The sequence below is a fragment of the Hyperolius riggenbachi genome, chromosome 10, assembly GCF_040937935.1.
Source record: "Hyperolius riggenbachi isolate aHypRig1 chromosome 10, aHypRig1.pri, whole genome shotgun sequence".
Lineage (NCBI taxonomy): Eukaryota > Metazoa > Chordata > Amphibia > Anura > Hyperoliidae > Hyperolius > Hyperolius riggenbachi.
The window spans coordinates 6,532,840-6,552,467 of record NC_090655.1 but is presented as its reverse complement, the minus strand read 5'-3'; the positions used below and the strand labels follow the sequence as shown (position 1 = coordinate 6,552,467).

The window sequence follows — 19,628 nt, the reverse complement described above, 5'->3', positions numbered from 1 at the left end:
TATATTCCCATTCACATCGTGCGCCTCCGGCAGCGGCAGGTGCACAGTCTATCTGGAGGGATATATCTGTCCAGATAGACTTAAGTGGTTAAAGTTTGAAATCTGCAAAAGTCGCCTACTGTAAATCAAAATCTGTTGAATGTATTGGTCAAGCATGCTGGGAAATCAAAACAAATTAGTCACCTGATCAGACGGATCTCCTGACTCTTCATGTGATTGTTGCTCTTTAGTAGGAGGGGTTTTCAGTTTCTTTTAGCCTCTTATGCTGGGAATACACAGCTCGATTCTGGTGCTCGATTTTGCACCCGATCGTTTTACCCGCTCGATCCTCTTATCTTCCGATCGTTTTTCTTATCTTTTTTCAATTCACTTCAATGAGAAATCAGGCAGCAAAAGGGACATGTCGGAAATTATCTATAGAGCCATTTTAATGGCTCAAAATCGAGCAGTGTATTCCCAGCAGTGTTGTATTTGCAGCATTACACTGGTTCTGTGCCACCAGGAGCTGTCTGGGTATTCTGTAGTGCTGATTAGGCATGATCGGAACCAGCAAATTCCGTTCCGCCGGAATTCACGAATTCCATCAGTGTTAAATTCCGTCGCTATGAAAATTCCGCCGGATTTGAATAAAATTCTACTGAATTGCGGATTCCATCGCAAATGTTTTAAAAATCTCTCTCTCCTCCTCCTCCTCCCATCCATCCACACATCCTCTTGTATCATTCATCATCTTGTAGGGAATTGCAGTTTTTCAAAAGCCAGCTTACATACCATGGCTGGGAATTGAACCCAGGTCTCAGTGTGCAGTAGGTATCTGACTTACCCCCTAGACCACCAATCACACTACATGCTAAAGCCAGCCTAGCATGTACCATTATGATCAATCCAATAGAAAAAGTAGCATGCTTAAGGATTTGTACTTTTTCAAAAGCCAGCTTACATACCTTGGCCAGGTATTGAACCCAGGTCTCAGTGTGTAGTAGGTATCAGACTTACCCCCTAGACCACCAATCACACTACATGCTAAAGCCAGCCTAGCATGTACCATTATGATCAATCCAATAGAAAAAGTAGCATGCTTAAGGATTTGTACTTTTTCAAAAGCCAGCTTACATACCTTGGCCAGGTATTGAACCCAGGTCTCAGTGTGTAGTAGGTATCTGACTTACCCCCTAGACCACCAATCACACTACATGCTAAAGCCAGCCTAGCTGGCTTTTAAAAAAGGACAAATCCTTAAGCACGCTACTTTTTCTATTGGATTGATCATAATGGTACATGCTAGGCTGGCTTTAGCATGTAGTGTGGTTGGTGGTCTAGGGGTAAGTCAGATTCCTACTACACACTGAGACCTGGGTTCAATACCTGGCCAAGGTATGTAACCTGGCTTTTGAAAAAGTACAAATCCTTAAAGAGGAACTCCAGTGAAAATAATTTAATATAAAAAGGTGCTTAATTTTTACAATAATTATGTATACATGATTTAGTCAGAGTTTGCTCATTGTAAAATCTTTCCTCTCCCAGATTCACATTCTGACATGTATTACATGGTGACATTGTTACTGTGGGCAGATTATGTAGCTGTTCTGGCTTTAACAGACAGCTATAAACAGCCATTTCCTGTGTGTGTCATTGTTACATTGTGGCAGTTTGCCCAGAGTACCGTACGGTACCAGAGCCTCTTGTGGGAGGGGTTTCAGCACAAAATCAGTCATACAGCGCCCCCTGATGGTCTGTTTGTGAAAATCATTATATTTTTCATGTAAAAGTGGGTATCAGCTACTGATTGGGATAAAGTTCAATTCTTGGTCGGAGTTTCTCTTTAAGCATGCTACTTTTTCTATTGGATTGATCATAATGGTACATGCTAGGCTGGCTTTAGCATGTAGTGTGATTGGTGGTCTAGGGGGTAAGTCAGATACCCTACTGCACACTGAGACCTGGGTTCAATTCCCAGCCATGGTATGTAAGCTTTGGAAAAACTGCAATTCCCTACAAGATGATGGAAGGGGGGGGGGGGGGGGAGGAGGAAGGAGAGATTTTTTGTGTTGTTCCGGAAAATTCCGCAGAAATAAGATTTCCGCGGAATTCCGTTTCAGAGGTTTAGCAATTCCGTTCCGACTGCCGGAATCGGAATTTATCTAATTCCGGCCGGAATCGCGGAATTAACAATTCTGAGGAATCCAGCGAGCATCCCTACTGCTGATCCAAGCCCTATCAATCCATGCCATGCACTGATGAGGACGAGAAAGTCAGAAACAGGCTATCTGCATGTTAGATTGATGTGGCACTGTAACCTGTATAAGCTACAGGCAGTTCTGGATGTGCAGCCTGGAATCAGGAAATTTGGGCGTTTGGGGCGAATGGATTATTTAGGTGCCCAATAGGCGTTAATGCAAAATATTGTCTATTGCATATATGTCAAACTCCGGCCCATGGGCCAAATCTGGCCCGCTGGTGGTTTCCCCACTTTGCATTATGTTTGGCCCAGTATATACCACCAGGAAAGCTATATTGGAGGGTAAGCCCAAGATCACCAGGGAAGCCATATGGGGGACAGCACTACCATAGATACCAAGGAAAGGGAAGGGAGCCACTAGACACCAGGGAACTGTATAGGAGAGGGGGGGGGATCAACTAAACACCAGGAAACTGTATAGGGGAGAGAGAGGACCGCTAAACATCAGGGAACTGTATAGGGGAGAGAGAGGACCGCTAAACACCAGGAACTGTATAGGGGGGAGAGAGGACCGCTAAACATCAGGGAACTGTATAAGGGATGGAGGGGGCTATTAGACACCAGATAATTGTATAAGGGAGGAAGGTGGCCCCTAGACATTGAAGTCGGCCTGCGACTTGGTCCCAGAGCTCAATTTAGGCCCACTTTGTATCTGAATTTGACATCCCTGGTCTATTGGGTGCCAAACAAGAAATTTGGGTGCCTGATAACTTTGAGAATTAGAATATTGTAAATTATCATTAAATGTTATTAAGAAATGTATTGCTTTTTGTAATAACAGTATTTGCAGCGGAAAAACTGGATCTTAGGGTTGGGCACCACGGGAGGCGGGTGTGGGGTGTTTAGGGTCAGGTGTCCGGAAGGGTGTTTTAGGGCTAGGCACCACCAGGCAGGTTCTAATGGCTAGAATACACGGGTCGACCGGCGGCTCCATTAGCCGCCGGATCGACCCCAGCCGCGTCCCCGCGGATCAATTACCGCTCGTCCCCGTCGGCGCTTCCTTATCAGTGCTCGATCCCCTGCCATTGTCCGCCAGCAGGGATCGGGCGAGGGTCGAGCGGCTTGATCGGGCCAGCTGAATATTATCAGCTGGTCGATACATGGTACAGAAATGTACCATGTATCCCCAGCATTAGGATTAGGCACCACCAGGGGGGGTCTTAGGGTTAGGCACCACCAGGGTGGGTCTTAGGACTAGGCACCACCAGGGCGGGTCTTAGGACTAGGCACCACCAGGGCGGGTCTTAGGACTAGGCACCACCAGAGGGAGGGTCTTCGGGTTAGGCACCACCAGGGCGGGTCTTAGGGTTAGGCACCACCAGGGCGGGTCTTAGGGTTGGGCATCGGTAATTATTGTCTCAGCAGAGCTGATAAACTAACCTCTGTGGATTTCCACAAAACATGCAGTGTTGGTTGGCCTGGAGGACAGGGTTGGGGAACGCTGTAAATCTATACGATAATTTGTGATGTTATTACCGTTGTTTTAACATATTTATTATTCTATCGCAGATAAAGATGAAGAAATGATCAAAATGTTGTTAAAGACAATATCTTAACACTTTGCCTATAGCCAGCGCCCTTTTTTCCTGGCGTCCTTATCTGATGTCTGCATGCATCATTACTTTTAGGGCCACAAAATAATGATTTGCATATTCAGGAATGATGCATCATGGGAAACCACAGTTGGACACTTATAGTTAAATTATCACAAATACGTTTCTGATCATTATGGTACATACAGTATATACCTAATCCGCAGGTACGCAGCAGCTACTAGTCTTTGACAAATAAATCAGACACAGCCGAGGTCGCAAAGAGTTAATCTACAGCTCATGATGATGACTTCCTGATATATGGGAAAGGCTTCCTTGCACAATAAGGATATTGGAAAAATCCCTCTTAGCATGAAAACGAGCATTGACCAGGCATTGATGAGCGCTCACGGCCGCTCTCTGCGATATTAGTAATGATATTTATTGAGTAAATGTCAGGTGTGATTCAGCTTAGCACGATATCTGATCTTGTAACAATGTATCTGCAGTAATTTAATGCCGAGCAGATGGTGCTAATGATCGCAACATACGCTCTATGGAGGCGGGGCATTATTTCACCGCGATGAGATACAGGACAATGCATCTGCAGTCATTAACAAATCTGCCGAACGGATGGTGCTAATGACCGCCATATACAATCTATGGAAGGAGGGCATTTTTTTCACCACGAGATATACAACACAATGTAATCGCCACATACGTTCTATGGAAGGGAGGCATTATTTCACCGCACGACATACAGTACGATGTAAGGCCTGGAGCCCACTAGCAGTACCTTACTAAGCCTTTTCTGAGCACTTGTGAGGTGAGAAGCTCTTGCTAATGTAATGCTATGGGTGTGCTCCCACTTGTGCAGTGTGATTTTATAAAAATCCCCCATAGCATTGCATTAGCAAGAGCTTTTTCAAATCACTGGCGATTAGAAAAGGCTGCTGGTGGGTTTGAGCCATAAGGCTTCTCTCACACTGCCAGAATAACGTTACGTTTATCGGAACTGAAAGTATCTGAATGTATCCTAAGCAACGCAATACGATATGTTAACATCAGTCCATATGGTACAGATCAGTAGGTTCTGTTAAAGAGACTTTGAAGCGAAAATCAAAGTCAAAATCCACTTTTATTTATGTTAAAGAGAACCAGAGATGAAGCACCCTCTTGTATTTTACCTTATAAATCAGTGGGAACATGACAGTAAACACCTAATCTGCTCTTTGTTTCATTGTTCTCTGTGTAATCTGACTGTTATCACCTCTGATAAGAATCCCCGACTGAGCACTCAGTCTGGCTTTGCTAGGGAAAGATTATAGCCGAGTCTGTCTTCTCTGGTGTCTTTTCAAGCCCAAGCCTGCCCCCTGCTGGCTCTGCTATAATGACTCAGCTATAATTATTCCCGGCAAAGCCAGATTGAATGCTCAGTCCGGGATTCTTATCACAGCTGATAACAGACACTTTGAGGATGAAACAGAGAGCATGGTAAGTGTTTTCTCTAACTGATATATATGGTAAAATACACAAGGGTGCTTCGTCTCTGGTTCCCTTTAAGCACTATTGCTAGTGCTAAACCGCCACATCCCGGTGGCAAAACAAGGGGTTTATAACTCCCAAATCCCTGGGGCAAAACCCATGACTATCTTGGTGGTGGATTTTGCTGCCCATGGACGCTGAGCTTTGGGCTGCAGTTCTGCCTCAATTTGCGTCAATCCACCGCAGATCTCCGCCTCTCCCCCGCCCCTCTCAGTGAGGGTAGAGGGGCGGGGAGAGGCGGCGATCAGTGGGGATTGACGCGCCAAGAGGCGGAGCTACAGCCCAAAGCTCTGCCTCAAGCAGGAAGCGCTCCCTGCAAATAGACAAGGGTATTTGGGGGGTATAAACCCCTCGTTTTGCCGCGAGAATGTGGCGGTTTAGCACTAGTTATAGTGCTTAACATTAATACAAGTTAAAAACATGGATTTTGACTCGCTTCAGAGTCTCTTTAAGCGTTTTAGCGCTTGAACAATTTTTGTGGATTGGACGGACAAAGAGGATGGTGACAGAGGCCAATGGAATCAATGGTAGCCTGTGAGAGCGGACAGCTCCCGTTCTGACTGGGCTGTTCATCGTTTACGTTTTGCGAAATACTCACCTGCTGCTGTCCATTTGTGTCCTCCACCACTGCTGCCGTCCAATCGAGTCCCAGCATACTAGAAACACCGGTATACAGGTCCCAGAGCCCCAGCAGAAGCACCACAGACCAGTCAGAATCGTGTTTGTCACCCTTTAGGGTGAATACACACATCCAATTTTGATTGGCCAATTTAATAACATCCATACAGTATGATGGCCAACAGATTTTGAACACAATGAATAGATTGAGTAGGTAAGCTCTTGCACTACCTGGAGGTAATAACATTGGCTAATCATTGGCATAGCAAAATTGGATGCGTGGACACCTATTAAGCCTGGTACACACATTCAATAATGATTGGCCAATCACCGACTAATTTTATCACCTCTATGTAGTACAAGGGTTTACCTACACAATCTGATCATAGTATTCGACATTGGTTGACTCTCATACTACATGGAGCTGGTTAAAATTGGTCAGTGATTGGCAATTCATAATTGAATGTGTGGACAAGGCTCAAGGGTACACACACATTCAGTCTTGATTGTCCAATGAGAGCTTCGCACGCACGGGAACCAAATGCTAAACCCTGGTGATCCGCCCTACCTCTAAAGCCTGCTGTCTGGGTGTCACCCTGGACTCTGCACTCTCCTTCACTCCCCACATCCAAAACCTCACAAAGTCCTGCAACTTCCACCTTCGTAACATCTGTAAGATTTGCCCTTTCCTGACCTCTGCCACCACCAAACTCCTCATCCATGCCTTCATAATTTCCCACCTTGACTACTGCAATGCCCTTCTGTCTGGTCTCCCTATGACCCGAACAGCCCCACTACAGTCCATCATGAATGCCGCAGCCAGAATTATCCACTTCTCCCATCGCTCCACCATGGCGGATCCCCTCTGTGAATCCCTCCACTGGCTTCCTATCCAGTCCAGAATCAGATTCAAGATATTGTGTCTGACCTACAAATCAGTCCACAAAACCTGTCCAACCTACATTTCTGATCTTACTCAGAGGTACACACCTAGCCGCTCACTCCGCTCTTCCAATGAACTTCGCCTAACCGCCCCCCGCATCACCCAGTACCATGCACGCCTCCAGGACTTCTCAAGAGCTGCTCCAACACTATGGAACTCCCTACCTCCACCCATTAGGGTTTACCCCTCCAACACTTCAAGAAGGCATTGTAACCTTAACTAATGTACAGCGCTGCATAATATGTTGGTGCTTTATAAATACAATAAATACATTAATGGTCTCGCTGTAGAGAAATCTCAGCGACATCCCAGCGTACCTTCTCATAGTGCGTCTCCATGCAGAGGAAGATGAAGTAGGCCGTGGCACACGCCAGACAGCCCTCCAGATAGGAGCTGCCCCCAATCTTCTCCGCCTCTATGTAGTACATATTGAGGGTCTTCACTGTCTCTTCGAAAAGCTGCTTCTCAATCTGAGGAGGACAAAAGGACAAAATAAACAAGGAACGAGAGAGACGGAGGACATTAAACGAAATAACCACCCATCGGGTTCACAGGGGAGGTCAGTCTGCGAGCCGCGATGACTCAATCCCGATGATTTATTTACCATGCCGCTCGGGGAAGCTCCGTCCTCCGACCTTCCCTTCAGATCCGCTCCGAGCGGTGCTCACAAATTAGAGGTGACTGAGTCCAAAACGATTATTCTCATATGCTACGATCAGAGGCTGACCAGCGAACGCTTACTGGCACGCAAAGCGGGGATGCAAAACAGAACTGACGGGTTTTATTCTAACGATGCAGCAATCGTGAGTCCCCAGGAAAGAGCAGAACAGCGATCAGGGAAATCGTGAGTCCCCAGGAAAGAGCAAAACAGCGATCAGGGCAATCATGAGTCCCCAGGAAAGAGCAGAACAGCGATCAGGGCAATCGTGAGTCCCCAGGGAAGAGCAGAACAGCGATCAGGGCAATCGTGAGTCCCCAGAAAAGAGCAGAACAGCGATCAGGGCATTCGTGAGACTCCAGGAAAGAGCAGAACAGCGATCAGGGCAATCGTGAGACTCCAGGAAAGAGCAGAACAGCGATCAGGGCAATCGTGAGTCCCCAGGAAAGAGCAGAACAGCGATCAGGGCAATCGTGAGTCCCCAGAAAAGAGCAGAACAGCGATCAGGCCATTCGTGAGATTCCAGGAAAGAGCAGAACAGCGATCAGGGCAATCGTGAGACTCCAGGAAAGAGCAGAACAGCGATCAGGGCAATCGTGAGTCCCCAGGAAAGAGCAGAACAGCGATCAGGGCAATCGTGAGTCCCCAGGAAAGAGCAGAACAGCGATCAGGGCATTCGTGAGACTCCAGGAAAGAGCAGAACAGCGATCAGGGCAATCGTGAGACTCCAGGAAAGAGCAGAACAGCGATCAGGGCAATCGTGAGACTCCAGGAAAGAGCAGAACAGCGATCAGGGCAATCGTGAGACTCCAGGAAAGAGCAGAACAGCGATCAGGGCAATCGTGAGACTCCAGGAAAGAGCAGAACAGCGATCAGGGCAATCGTGAGTCCCCAGGAAAGAGCAGAACAGCGATCAGGGCAATCGTGAGTCCCCAGGAAAGAGCAGAACAGCGATCAGGGCAATCGTGAGACCACAGCAAAGAGCAAAAAAGCAATCAGGGCAATCGTGAGTCCCCAGGAAAGAGCAAAACAGCGATCAGGGCAATCGTGAGACCCCAGGAAAGAGCAGAACAGCGATCAGGGCAATCGTGAGTCCCCAGGAAAGAGCAGAACAGCGATCAGGGAAATCGTGAGTCCCCAGGAAAGAGCAGAACAGCGATCAGGGCAATCGTGAGTCCCCAGGAAAGAGCAGAACAGCGATCAGGGCAATCGTGAGTCCCCAGGAAAGAGCAGAACAGCGATCAGGGCAATCGTGAGTCCCCAGGGAAGAGCAGAACAGCGATCAGGGCAATCGTGAGTCCCAGGAAAGAGCAGAACAGCGATCAGGGCAATCGTGAGTCCCCAGGAAAGAGCAGAACAGCGATCCCAGCAATCGTGAGTCCCCAGGAAAGAGCAGAACAGCGATCAGGGCAATCGTGAGTCCCCAGGAAAGAGCAGAACAGCGATCAGGGAAATCGTGAGTCCCCAGGAAAGAGCAGAACAGCGATCAGAGCAATCATTAGTCCCCAGGAAAGAGCAGAACAGCGATCAGGGCAATCGTGAGTCCCCAGGGAAGAGCAGAACAGCGATCAGGGCAATCGCGAGTCCCCAGGAAAGAGCAAAACAGCGATCAGGGCATTCGTGAGACTCCAGGAAAGAGCAGAACAGCGATCAGGGCAATCGTGAGTCCCCAGGAAAGAGCAGAACTGTGATCAGAGCAATCGTGAGACTCCAGGAAAGAGCAGAACAGCGATCAGAGCAATCGTTAGTCCCCAGGAAAGAGCAGAACTGTGATCAGAGCAATCGTGAGACCCCAGGAAAGAGCAGAACACTGATCAGAGCAATTGTGAGTCCCCAGGAAAGAGCAGAACAGCGATCAGGGCAATCGTGAGTCCCCAGGAAAGAGCAGAACAGCGATCAGAGCAAATCGTGAGTCCCCAGAAAAGAGCAGAACAGCGATCAGGACAATCGAGAGTCCCCAGGAAAGAGCAGAACAGCGATCAGGGCAATCATGAGACCCCAGGAAAGAGCAGAACAGCGATCAGAGCAATCGTGAGACCCCAGGAAAGAGCAGAACAGCGATCAGAGCAATCGTGAGACTCCAGGAAAGAGCAGAACAGCGATCAGGGCAATCGAGAGTCCCCAGGAAAGAGCAGAACAGCGATCAGAGCAATCGTGAGACTCCAGGAAAGAGCAGAACAGCGATCAGGGCAATCGAGAGTCCCCAGGAAAGAGCAGAACAGCGATCAGGGCAATCATGAGACCCCAGGAAAGAGCAGAACAGCGATCAGAGCAATCGTGAGACCCCAGGAAAGAGCAGAACAGCGATCAGAGCAATCGTGAGACCCCAGGAAAGAGCAGAACAGCGATCAGGGCAATCGTGAGTCCCAGGAAAGAGCAGAACAGCGATCAGGGCAATCGTGAGTCCCCAGGAAAGAGCAGAACAGCGATCCCAGCAATCGTGAGTCCCCAGGAAAGAGCAGAACAGCGATCAGGGCAATCGTGAGTCCCCAGGAAAGAGCAGAACAGCGATCAGGGAAATCGTGAGTCCCCAGGAAAGAGCAGAACAGCGATCAGAGCAATCGTTAGTCCCCAGGAAAGAGCAGAACAGCGATCAGGGCAATCGTGAGTCCCCAGGGAAGAGCAGAACAGCGATCAGGGCAATCGTGAGTCCCCAGGAAAGAGCAAAACAGCGATCAGGGCATTCGTGAGACTCCAGGAAAGAGCAGAACAGCGATCAGGGCAATCGTGAGTCCCCAGGAAAGAGCAGAACTGTGATCAGAGCAATCGTGAGACTCCAGGAAAGAGCAGAACAGCGATCAGAGCAATCGTTAGTCCCCAGGAAAGAGCAGAACTGTGATCAGAGCAATCGTGAGACCCCAGGAAAGAGCAGAACACTGATCAGAGCAATTGTGAGTCCCCAGGAAAGAGCAGAACAGCGATCAGGGCAATCGTGAGTCCCCAGGAAAGAGCAGAACAGCGATCAGAGCAAATCGTGAGTCCCCAGAAAAGAGCAGAACAGCGATCAGGGCAATCGAGAGTCCCCAGGAAAGAGCAGAACAGCGATCAGGGCAATCATGAGACCCCAGGAAAGAGCAGAACAGCGATCAGAGCAATCGTGAGACTCCAGGAAAGAGCAGAACAGCGATCAGGGCAATCGAGAGTCCCCAGGAAAGAGCAGAACAGCGATCAGAGCAATCGTGAGACTCCAGGAAAGAGCAGAACAGCGATCAGGGCAATCGAGAGTCCCCAGGAAAGAGCAGAACAGCGATCAGGGCAATCATGAGACCCCAGGAAAGAGCAGAACAGCGATCAGAGCAATCGTGAGACCCCAGGAAAGAGCAGAACAGCGATCAGAGCAATCGTGAGACCCCAGGAAAGAGCAGAACAGCGATCAGGGCAATCGTGAGTTCCCAGGAAAGAGCAGAACAGCGATCAGGGCAATCGTGAGACCCCAGGAAAGAGCAGAACAGTGATCAGGGCAATCGTGAGTCCCCAGGAAAGAGCAGAACTGTGATCAGAGCAATCGTGAGACCCCAGGAAAGAGCAGAACACTGATCAGAGCAATCGTGAGTCCCCAGGAAAGAGCAGAACAGCGATCTGGGCAATCGTGAGTCCCCAGGAAAGAGCAGAACAGCGATCAGAGCAAATCGTGAGTCCCCAGGAAAGAGCAGAACAGCGATCAGGGCAATCGTGAGTCCCCAGGAAAGAGCAGAACAGCGATCAGGGCATTCGTGAGACTCCAGGAAAGAGCAGAACAGCGATCAGGGCAATCGTGAGACTCCAGGAAAGAGCAGAACAGCGATCAGGGCAATCGTGAGACTCCAGGAAAGAGCAGAACAGCGATCAGGGCAATCGTGAGACTCCAGGAAAGAGCAGAACAGCGATCAGGGCAATCGTGAGTCCCCAGGAAAGAGCAGAACAGCGATCAGGGCAATCGTGAGTCCCCAGGAAAGAGCAGAACAGCGATCAGGGCAATCGTGAGACCACAGCAAAGAGCAAAAAAGCAATCAGGGCAATCGTGAGTCCCCAGGAAAGAGCAAAACAGCGATCAGGGCAATCGTGAGACCCCAGGAAAGAGCAGAACAGCGATCAGGGCAATCGTGAGTCCCCAGGAAAGAGCAGAACAGCGATCAGGGCAATCGTGAGTCCCCAGGAAAGAGCAGAACAGCGATCAGGGCAATCGTGAGTCCCCAGGGAAGAGCAGAACAGCGATCAGGGCAATCGTGAGTCCCAGGAAAGAGCAGAACAGCGATCAGGGCAATCGTGAGTCCCCAGGAAAGAGCAGAACAGCGATCCCAGCAATCGTGAGTCCCCAGGAAAGAGCAGAACAGCGATCAGGGCAATCGTGAGTCCCCAGGAAAGAGCAGAACAGCGATCAGGGAAATCGTGAGTCCCCAGGAAAGAGCAGAACAGCGATCAGAGCAATCGTTAGTCCCCAGGAAAGAGCAGAACAGCGATCAGGGCAATCGTGAGTCCCCAGGGAAGAGCAGAACAGTGATCAGGGCAATCGTGAGTCCCCAGGAAAGAGCAAAACAGCGATCAGGGCATTCGTGAGACTCCAGGAAAGAGCAGAACAGCGATCAGGGCAATCGTGAGTCCCCAGGAAAGAGCAGAACTGTGATCAGAGCAATCGTGAGACTCCAGGAAAGAGCAGAACAGCGATCAGAGCAATCGTTAGTCCCCAGGAAAGAGCAGAACTGTGATCAGAGCAATCGTGAGACCCCAGGAAAGAGCAGAACAGCGATCAGAGCAAATCGTGAGTCCCCAGAAAAGAGCAGAACAGCGATCAGGGCAATCGAGAGTCCCCAGGAAAGAGCAGAACAGCGATCAGGGCAATCATGAGACCCCAGGAAAGAGCAGAACAGCGATCAGAGCAATCGTGAGACCCCAGGAAAGAGCAGAACAGCGATCAGAGCAATCGTGAGACTCCAGGAAAGAGCAGAACAGCGATCAGAGCAATCGTGAGACTCCAGGAAAGAGCAAAACAGCGATCAGGGCATTCGTGAGACTCCAGGAAAGAGCAGAACAGCGATCAGGGCAATCGTGAGTCCCCAGGAAAGAGCAGAACAGCGATCAGGGCAATCGAGAGTCCCCAGGAAAGAGCAGAACAGCGATCAGGGCAATCATGAGACCCCAGGAAAGAGCAGAACAGCGATCAGAGCAATCGTGAGACCCCAGGAAAGAGCAGAACAGCGATCAGAGCAATCGTGAGACCCCAGGAAAGAGCAGAACACTGATCAGAGCAATCGTGAGTCCCCAGGAAAGAGCAGAACAGCGATCAGGGCAATCGTGAGACCCCAGGAAAGAGCAGAACAGCGATCAGGGCAATCGTGAGACCCCAGTAAAGAGCAGAACAGCGATCAGGGCAATCGTGAGTCCCCAGGAAAGAGCAGAACAGCGATCAGGGCAATCGTGAGACCCCAGGAAAGAGCAGAACAGCGATCAGGGCAATCGTGAGACCCCAGGAAAGAGCAGAACAGCGATCAGAGCAATCGTGAGACCCCAGGAAAGAGCAGAACAGCGATCAGAGCAATCGTGAGACCCCATGAAAGAGCAGAACAGCGATCAGGGCAATCGTGAGTCCCCAGGAAAGAGCAGAACAGCGATCAGGGCAATCGTGAGACCCCAGGAAAGAGCAGAACAACGATCAGGGCAATCGTGAGACCCCAGGAAAGAGCAGAACAGCGATCAGGGCAATCGTGAGTCCCCAGGAAAGAGCAGAACAGCGATCAGGGCAATCGTGAGACCCCAGGAAAGAGCAGAACAGTGATCAGGGCAATCGTGAGTCCCCAGGAAAGAGCAGAACAGTGATCAGGGCAATCGTGAGTCCCCAGGAAAGAGCAGAACAGCGATCAGGGCAATCGTGAGTCCCCAGGAAAGAGCAGAACAGCGATCAGAGCAAATCGTGAGTCCCCAGGAAAGAGCAGAACAGCGATCAGGGCAATTGAGAGTCCCCAGGAAAGAGCAGAACAGCGATCAGGGCAATTGAGAGTCCCCAGGAAAGAGCAGAACAGCGATCAGGGCAATCGTGAGACCCCAGTAAAGAGCAGAACAGCGATCAGGGCAATCGTGAGTCCCCAGGAAAGAGCAGAACAGCGATCAGAGCAAATCGTGAGTCCCCAGAAAAGAGCAGAACAGCGATCAGGGCAATCGAGAGTCCCCAGGAAAGAGCAGAACAGCGATCAGGGCAATCGTGAGACCCCAGTAAAGAGCAGAACAGCGATCAGGGCAATCGTGAGTCCCCAGGAAAGAGCAGAACAGCGATCAGAGCAAATCGTGAGTCCCCAGAAAAGAGCAGAACAGCGATCAGAGCAATCGTGAGACCCCAGGAAAGAGCAGAACAGCGATCAGAGCAATCGTGAGACCCCATGAAAGAGCAGAACAGCGATCAGGGCAATCGTGAGTCCCCAGGAAAGAGCAGAACAGCGATCAGGGCAATCGTGAGACCCCAGGAAAGAGCAGAACAACGATCAGGGCAATCGTGAGACCCCAGGAAAGAGCAGAACAGCGATCAGGGCAATCGTGAGTCCCCAGGAAAGAGCAGAACAGCGATCAGGGCAATCGTGAGTCCCCAGGAAAGAGCAGAACAGTGATCAGGGCAATCGTGAGTCCCCAGGAAAGAGCAGAACAGCGATCAGGGCAATCGTGAGTCCCCAGGAAAGAGCAGAACAGCGATCAGAGCAAATCGTGAGTCCCCAGGAAAGAGCAGAACAGCGATCAGGGCAATTGAGAGTCCCCAGGAAAGAGCAGAACAGCGATCAGGGCAATCGTGAGACCCCAGTAAAGAGCAGAACAGCGATCAGGGCAATCGTGAGTCCCCAGGAAAGAGCAGAACAGCGATCAGGGCAATCGTGAGTCCCCAGGAAAGAGCAGAACAGCGATCAGGGCAATCGTGAGACCCCAGGAAAGAGCAGAACAGCGATCAGGGCAATCGTGAGACCCCAGGAAAGAGCAGAACAGCGATCAGAGCAATCGTGAGACTCCAGGAAAGAGCAGAACAGCGATCAGAGCAATCGTGAGACCCCAGGAAAGAGCAGAACAGCGATCAGGGTAATCGTGAGACCCCAGGAAAGAGCAGAACAGTGATCAGGGCAATCGTGAGTCCCCAAGAAAGAGCAGAACAGCGATCAGGGTAATTGTGAGACCCCAGGAAAGAGCAGAACAGCGATCAGGGCAATCGTGAGACCCCAGGAAAGAGCAGAACAGCGATCAGGGCAATCGTGAGTCCCCAGGAAAGAGCAGAACAGCGATCAGGGCAATCGTGAGACCCCAGGAAAGAGCAGAACAGCGATCAGGGCAATCGTGAGACCCCAGGAAAGAGCAGAACTGCGATCAGAGCAATCGTGAGACCCCAGGAAAGAGCAGAACAGCGATCAGGGCAATCGTGAATCCCCAGGAAAGGGCAGAACAGCGATCAGGGCAATCGTGAGACCCCAGGAAAAAGCAGAACAATGATCAGGGCAACCGTGAGTCCCCAGGAAAGAGCAGAACAGCGATCAGGGCAATCGTGAGTCCCCAGGAAAGAGCAGAACAGCGATCAGGGCAATCGTGAGTCCCCAGGAAAGAGCAGAACAGAGATAAGAGCAATCGTGAGACCCCAGGAAAGAGCAGAACTGCGATCAGGGCAATCGTGAGTCCCCAGGAAAGAGCAGAACAGCGATCAGGGTAATCGTGAGACCCCAGGAAAGAGCAGAACAGCGATCAGAGCAATCGTGAGTCCCCAGGAAAGAGCAGAACAGCGATCAGGGCAATCGTGAGTCCCCAGGAAAGAGCAGAACAGAGATCAGAGCAATCGTGAGACCCCAGGAAAGAGCAGAACAGTGATCACAGATCTACAAAGCGATTCAACAAAATTGGCCTGAACTGACCAGAGCCTGAACTCCGTCATTCCGCTTGAGCTTTATTCTGCCCGCAGCAATTCAACAGGTCACCTTTAAAGAGGAACTGTAACCAAGGACTGAACTTCATCCCAATCAGTACCTGATACCCCCTTTCCAATAAGAAATCTTCACCTTTTCTCTAATAGATCATCCAGGGGGGTCAGTATGGCTGATATTGTGGTGAACCCCTGACACTTACACACACACACACACAGTGATGTCATGACCATGGTCCTGACAGTTTCCTCTCTGTGAGCCTCGTTGCATTGTGGGAAATAACGACTTTTTCCAACTGCCAAGCAACCAGTATCTCCCTCTGTGCATATTTATATCTGTAAAAAAACAACCTTTTAGCCTATCGTCAGGACCTGGGAAATCACACTGTGGGAGTCTTGTTGCATTGTGAGAAATTATGGATTTTTACAACAGCCAAGCAACCAGTATCTCCCTCTGTGCATAGGTATGCCTATAAAAACAGTTTTTTTCATGTCTGCCAGCAGTAAAGATGATGTCCTGCAGGCTGATTGTGTATTGAACAAATTACCTGGCGAATATCAATCATTTCTTGATCTCTCTTCTATTTTGTAACTTCTCACTTTGCAATGTATTCAATTATTTTTTTCCCCTTCTCGCTTAACTGTCTGCCGTCCAGAACGCGGCGACAGCCCCAGGACCACTTAATGCCAATTGGCGTGAAATCCTGGGGTGGGTTTTTGCAGGAGATCGCACACTGATGCGCACACATCTCCGCTGCTTGAGACTATTTACACTGTACGGCGCTGCAATCTACGGCAGCGCTGTCCCCCTGGGAGGTTTAGCAGCGATCGTGGTGATGGGGGGGGGGGGGGGTTGGGGCGTGCTGGGTAGAAAATTATATATAAAAAAAAAATTTGAAAAAAAGAAATAAAAATAAAAAAGTCACATTTATTAGTAAAAAAAAACCCAAATACATAAATAAACAAATAGGCAGCAGGGATCAGAGCCTACCAACAAAAAGCTCTTTTGGTGGACAACAAGGGGGGTGGGGTGGGGGGGGCAAGGGGCAGAGCTGAGCGGCCCTGCAGCGAAGCCTTAAAGCTGCAGTGGCCATAATTGTAAAAAATAGCCTGGTCACTAGGGATGTTTCTTCCAGAGTAAAATGAGCCACAAATGACCTTTCTCCTATGTTGCTGTCACTTACAGTAAGTAGTATAAATCTGACAGAACTTGTCCATCTCTTTATGGGGGATTCTCAATAAGGTCTCAGGAGCACAACGCATTCCATACAGGACTCAACTCTCCAAGGATGTAATATCCAATCTTATGTTTTATTCCATGATTGCGGACATAAAAAGTATACAATGATAGCACTGGAAAGGGTTAAATATCTTTCAAGTATGGTGCCCGTCCCCCAATGCTTTGGGCGTGGTGTGTTGTCTATGTCTATATATGTTGTATGTTTATGTCAGAAGTTTAAGCACTTGAGAAAGGGCCACCACCCAAAACGTCGTGCTATCATTGTATACCTTTTATGTCCACAATCATGGAATAAAACATAAGATTGGATATTACATCCTTGGAGGGTTGAGTCCTGTATGGAATGCGTTGTGCTCCTGAGACTGTATATAGTGAGAGGTGTGATGGACCCCTCATCCTAATAGGACTCCCCGAAGAATTCGCACCCCAAATTCTGAGGCTGGTGGACCATTGTTTTTCCAGTTGGATTCTCAATAAGGCTTATATTCTTTATAAAGACATTCCCTGAAAATGATTCATACAATGATGCTGGCCAGCCTCCCTGCTTGCTGCACACTTTTTTTGGCAGTTGGACAGAGCAACTGCCATTCACTAAGTGCTTTTGAAACTTTTCCTGAGAATCCCCCCATGAGGAGAAGGGCTAGTCCAAAACCTGTCGGTTCTGTCAGATTTCTACTACCTACTGTAAGTGACAGCAACATAGGAGAAAAGTAATGTATGGCTCATTTTACTCTGGAAGAAACATACCTCTTACTTGTATATGTTTACATGTAATTTAAATGTTACAATTTTCGCGACAGTGGCCCTTTAAGTTCCTCTTTAAAGGATACCTGAAGTAACATGTGACATGATGAGATAGACATGGGTATGTACAGTGCCTAGCACACAAATAGCTATGCTGTGTTCCTTTTTTTCTTTCTCTGCCTGAAAGAGTTACATATCAGGTATGTAAGTGGCTGACTCAGTCCTGACTCAGACAGGAAGTGACTACAGTGTGGCCCTCGAAATTGCAACTATAAAACACTTTCCTAGCAGAAAATGGCTTCTGAGAGCAAGAAAGAGGTAAAAACAGGGGAATTTCTCATCAGTGAGGGTCACACTGTAGTCACTTCCTGTCGGGACTGAGTATTTAACTCTTTCAGGCAGAGAAAGAAAAAAAGGAACACAGCCTAGTAATTTGTGTGCTAGGGACTGTACATACACATGTTTATCTCATCATGTCACATGTCACTTCGGGTATCCTTTAAAATAGTGCTCACTTCAAAACAGCTTCCAGGTTGGTAAATGGGCAGAAACTTGCAAGGCTTGCTATACAAGAGCATTTCTATTGCGCATGCGTGAGTTCATGGACTGTGCTTTGCACGCAGGAAAGAAGACACACAGGGGCAAAGCAGTTCATTTAGGCACAGACGGGGCTGGCTATGCTAAAATGGGTGCCGCATAGATTGCAATATTAATTACGACTATCTCGGCACCCAGAAGGGAATTTGGCCGCCAGGACGCCCGAAAAATACCAGGATTAGGTTGCCGGCAACCATTAAATATCATAAAGCGAGGGAGTATTCAGTGGCAAAGGCGGCGGTTGTATCAGACCGGACTGCAGTGGGGGTAGTCGGTTAGTGTTAGCATCAGTGGGTTTTGGTGGATATTGTGGCGTGGTAGGGAGTGGTTAGAGTTAGGCATCAAGAGGAGGGTTGGTTAGGGATTAGTGGGGGGTTGGTTAGGGTTAGGCACTGGCGGTGAAGCCGGTTAGGGATTGGTGGGGGGTTGGTTAGGGTTGGAATTGGCCGTGAAATCGGTTAGGGGTTAGGGATTGATGGGGGGGTTTAGTTAGGGTTGGCAGTGGAGTTGGATAGGGGTTAGGGATTGGTGGGGGGTTTGGTTAGGTTTAGGCATTGGCGGTGGAGTCGGTTAGGGATTGGTTAGGGTTAGGCATTGGCCGTGGAGTCGGCTAGGGGTTAGGGATTGCTGGGGGGTTTGGTTAGGGTTGGCTTTGGCCGTGGAGTCGGTTAGGGATTGGCGAGGGGTTTGGTGAGGGGTTTGGTTAGGGTTGGCATTGGCAGTGGAGTCGGTTAGAAGTTAGGGATTGGTGGGGGGTTGGTTAGGGTTAGGCATTGGCAGTGGAGTCGGTTAGGTATTGGTTAGGGTTCGGCATTGGCCATGGAGTTGGCTAGGGGTTAGGGATTGGTGGGGGGTTTGGTTAGGGTTGGAAGAGTCGGTTAGGGATTGAGAGGAGAGAGAGGCAAAAACGGCACAGGAAATTTTGCCACCATAGGCTGTAATGTGTGCTCAGACAGTAATTTGAGCACCATCAAAAGACGGAGCCCAATTTACAATAAAAACAGCGTAATACGGCCACCAGCAATAGCTGCCAGCATAATTGCATCTTTCCCCCACTATCCATGGCAGCCTGTAGGGGGAATAGTAATTATCGCCGCCGGACCTTTACAGGAGCGGGGTGAGGCGGTGAGCATTATTCGGCTTTACCCTGCGCACAAATTTCCCGCCAACTTAATGACATGTATACATCAAGAGGAAGGGGCTTGTATAAAAGTAAAGTTAGGTCAGGTCATAGTAAATTATCGGTAAAGAATACACAGTGATTCTTCCAAGAATATTGTTAATTCACTTCTTCGATTTTTTCTTCGGTTCACATTGTACTCCTTTGTAAAGCTGAAGAATTCTTAAAGGACAACTGAAGTGAGACTATGGAGGCTGCCATATTTATTTCCTTTTAAACAATACCAGTTGCCTGGCAGCCCTGCTGGTCCATTTGGCTGCAGTAGTGTCTGAATCACACCAGAAACAAGCATGCAGCTAATCTTGTCAGATCTGACATTGATGTCAGAAACACCTGATCTGCTGCATGCTTGTTCAGGGGCTATGGCTAAAAGTATTAGAGGCAGAGGATAAGCAGGGCAGCCAGGCAACTGGTATTGTTTAAAATGAAATAAATATGGCAGCCTCCATAGCCCTCTCATTACAGTTGTCCTTT

General features: G+C 48.9%; 1 protein-coding gene across 5 annotated transcripts in view; it reads right to left on the bottom strand.

The window, feature by feature from the left end:
• Positions 1–19,628, bottom strand: part of GOLGA7B (golgin A7 family member B) — a 388,598-nt gene that overhangs the window by 28,815 nt on the left and 340,155 nt on the right. For all 5 annotated transcript variants that reach the window (XR_011024503.1, XM_068258001.1, XM_068258002.1 and 2 more), the window contains one exon: positions 7,195–7,347. Coding sequence is in view for 4 of the 5 variants with exons in the window: in XM_068258001.1 (XP_068114102.1) it covers positions 7,195–7,347 (153 nt within the window). In the remaining variant the exon portion in view is untranslated. The remainder of the gene's footprint in view (positions 1–7,194; positions 7,348–19,628) is intronic.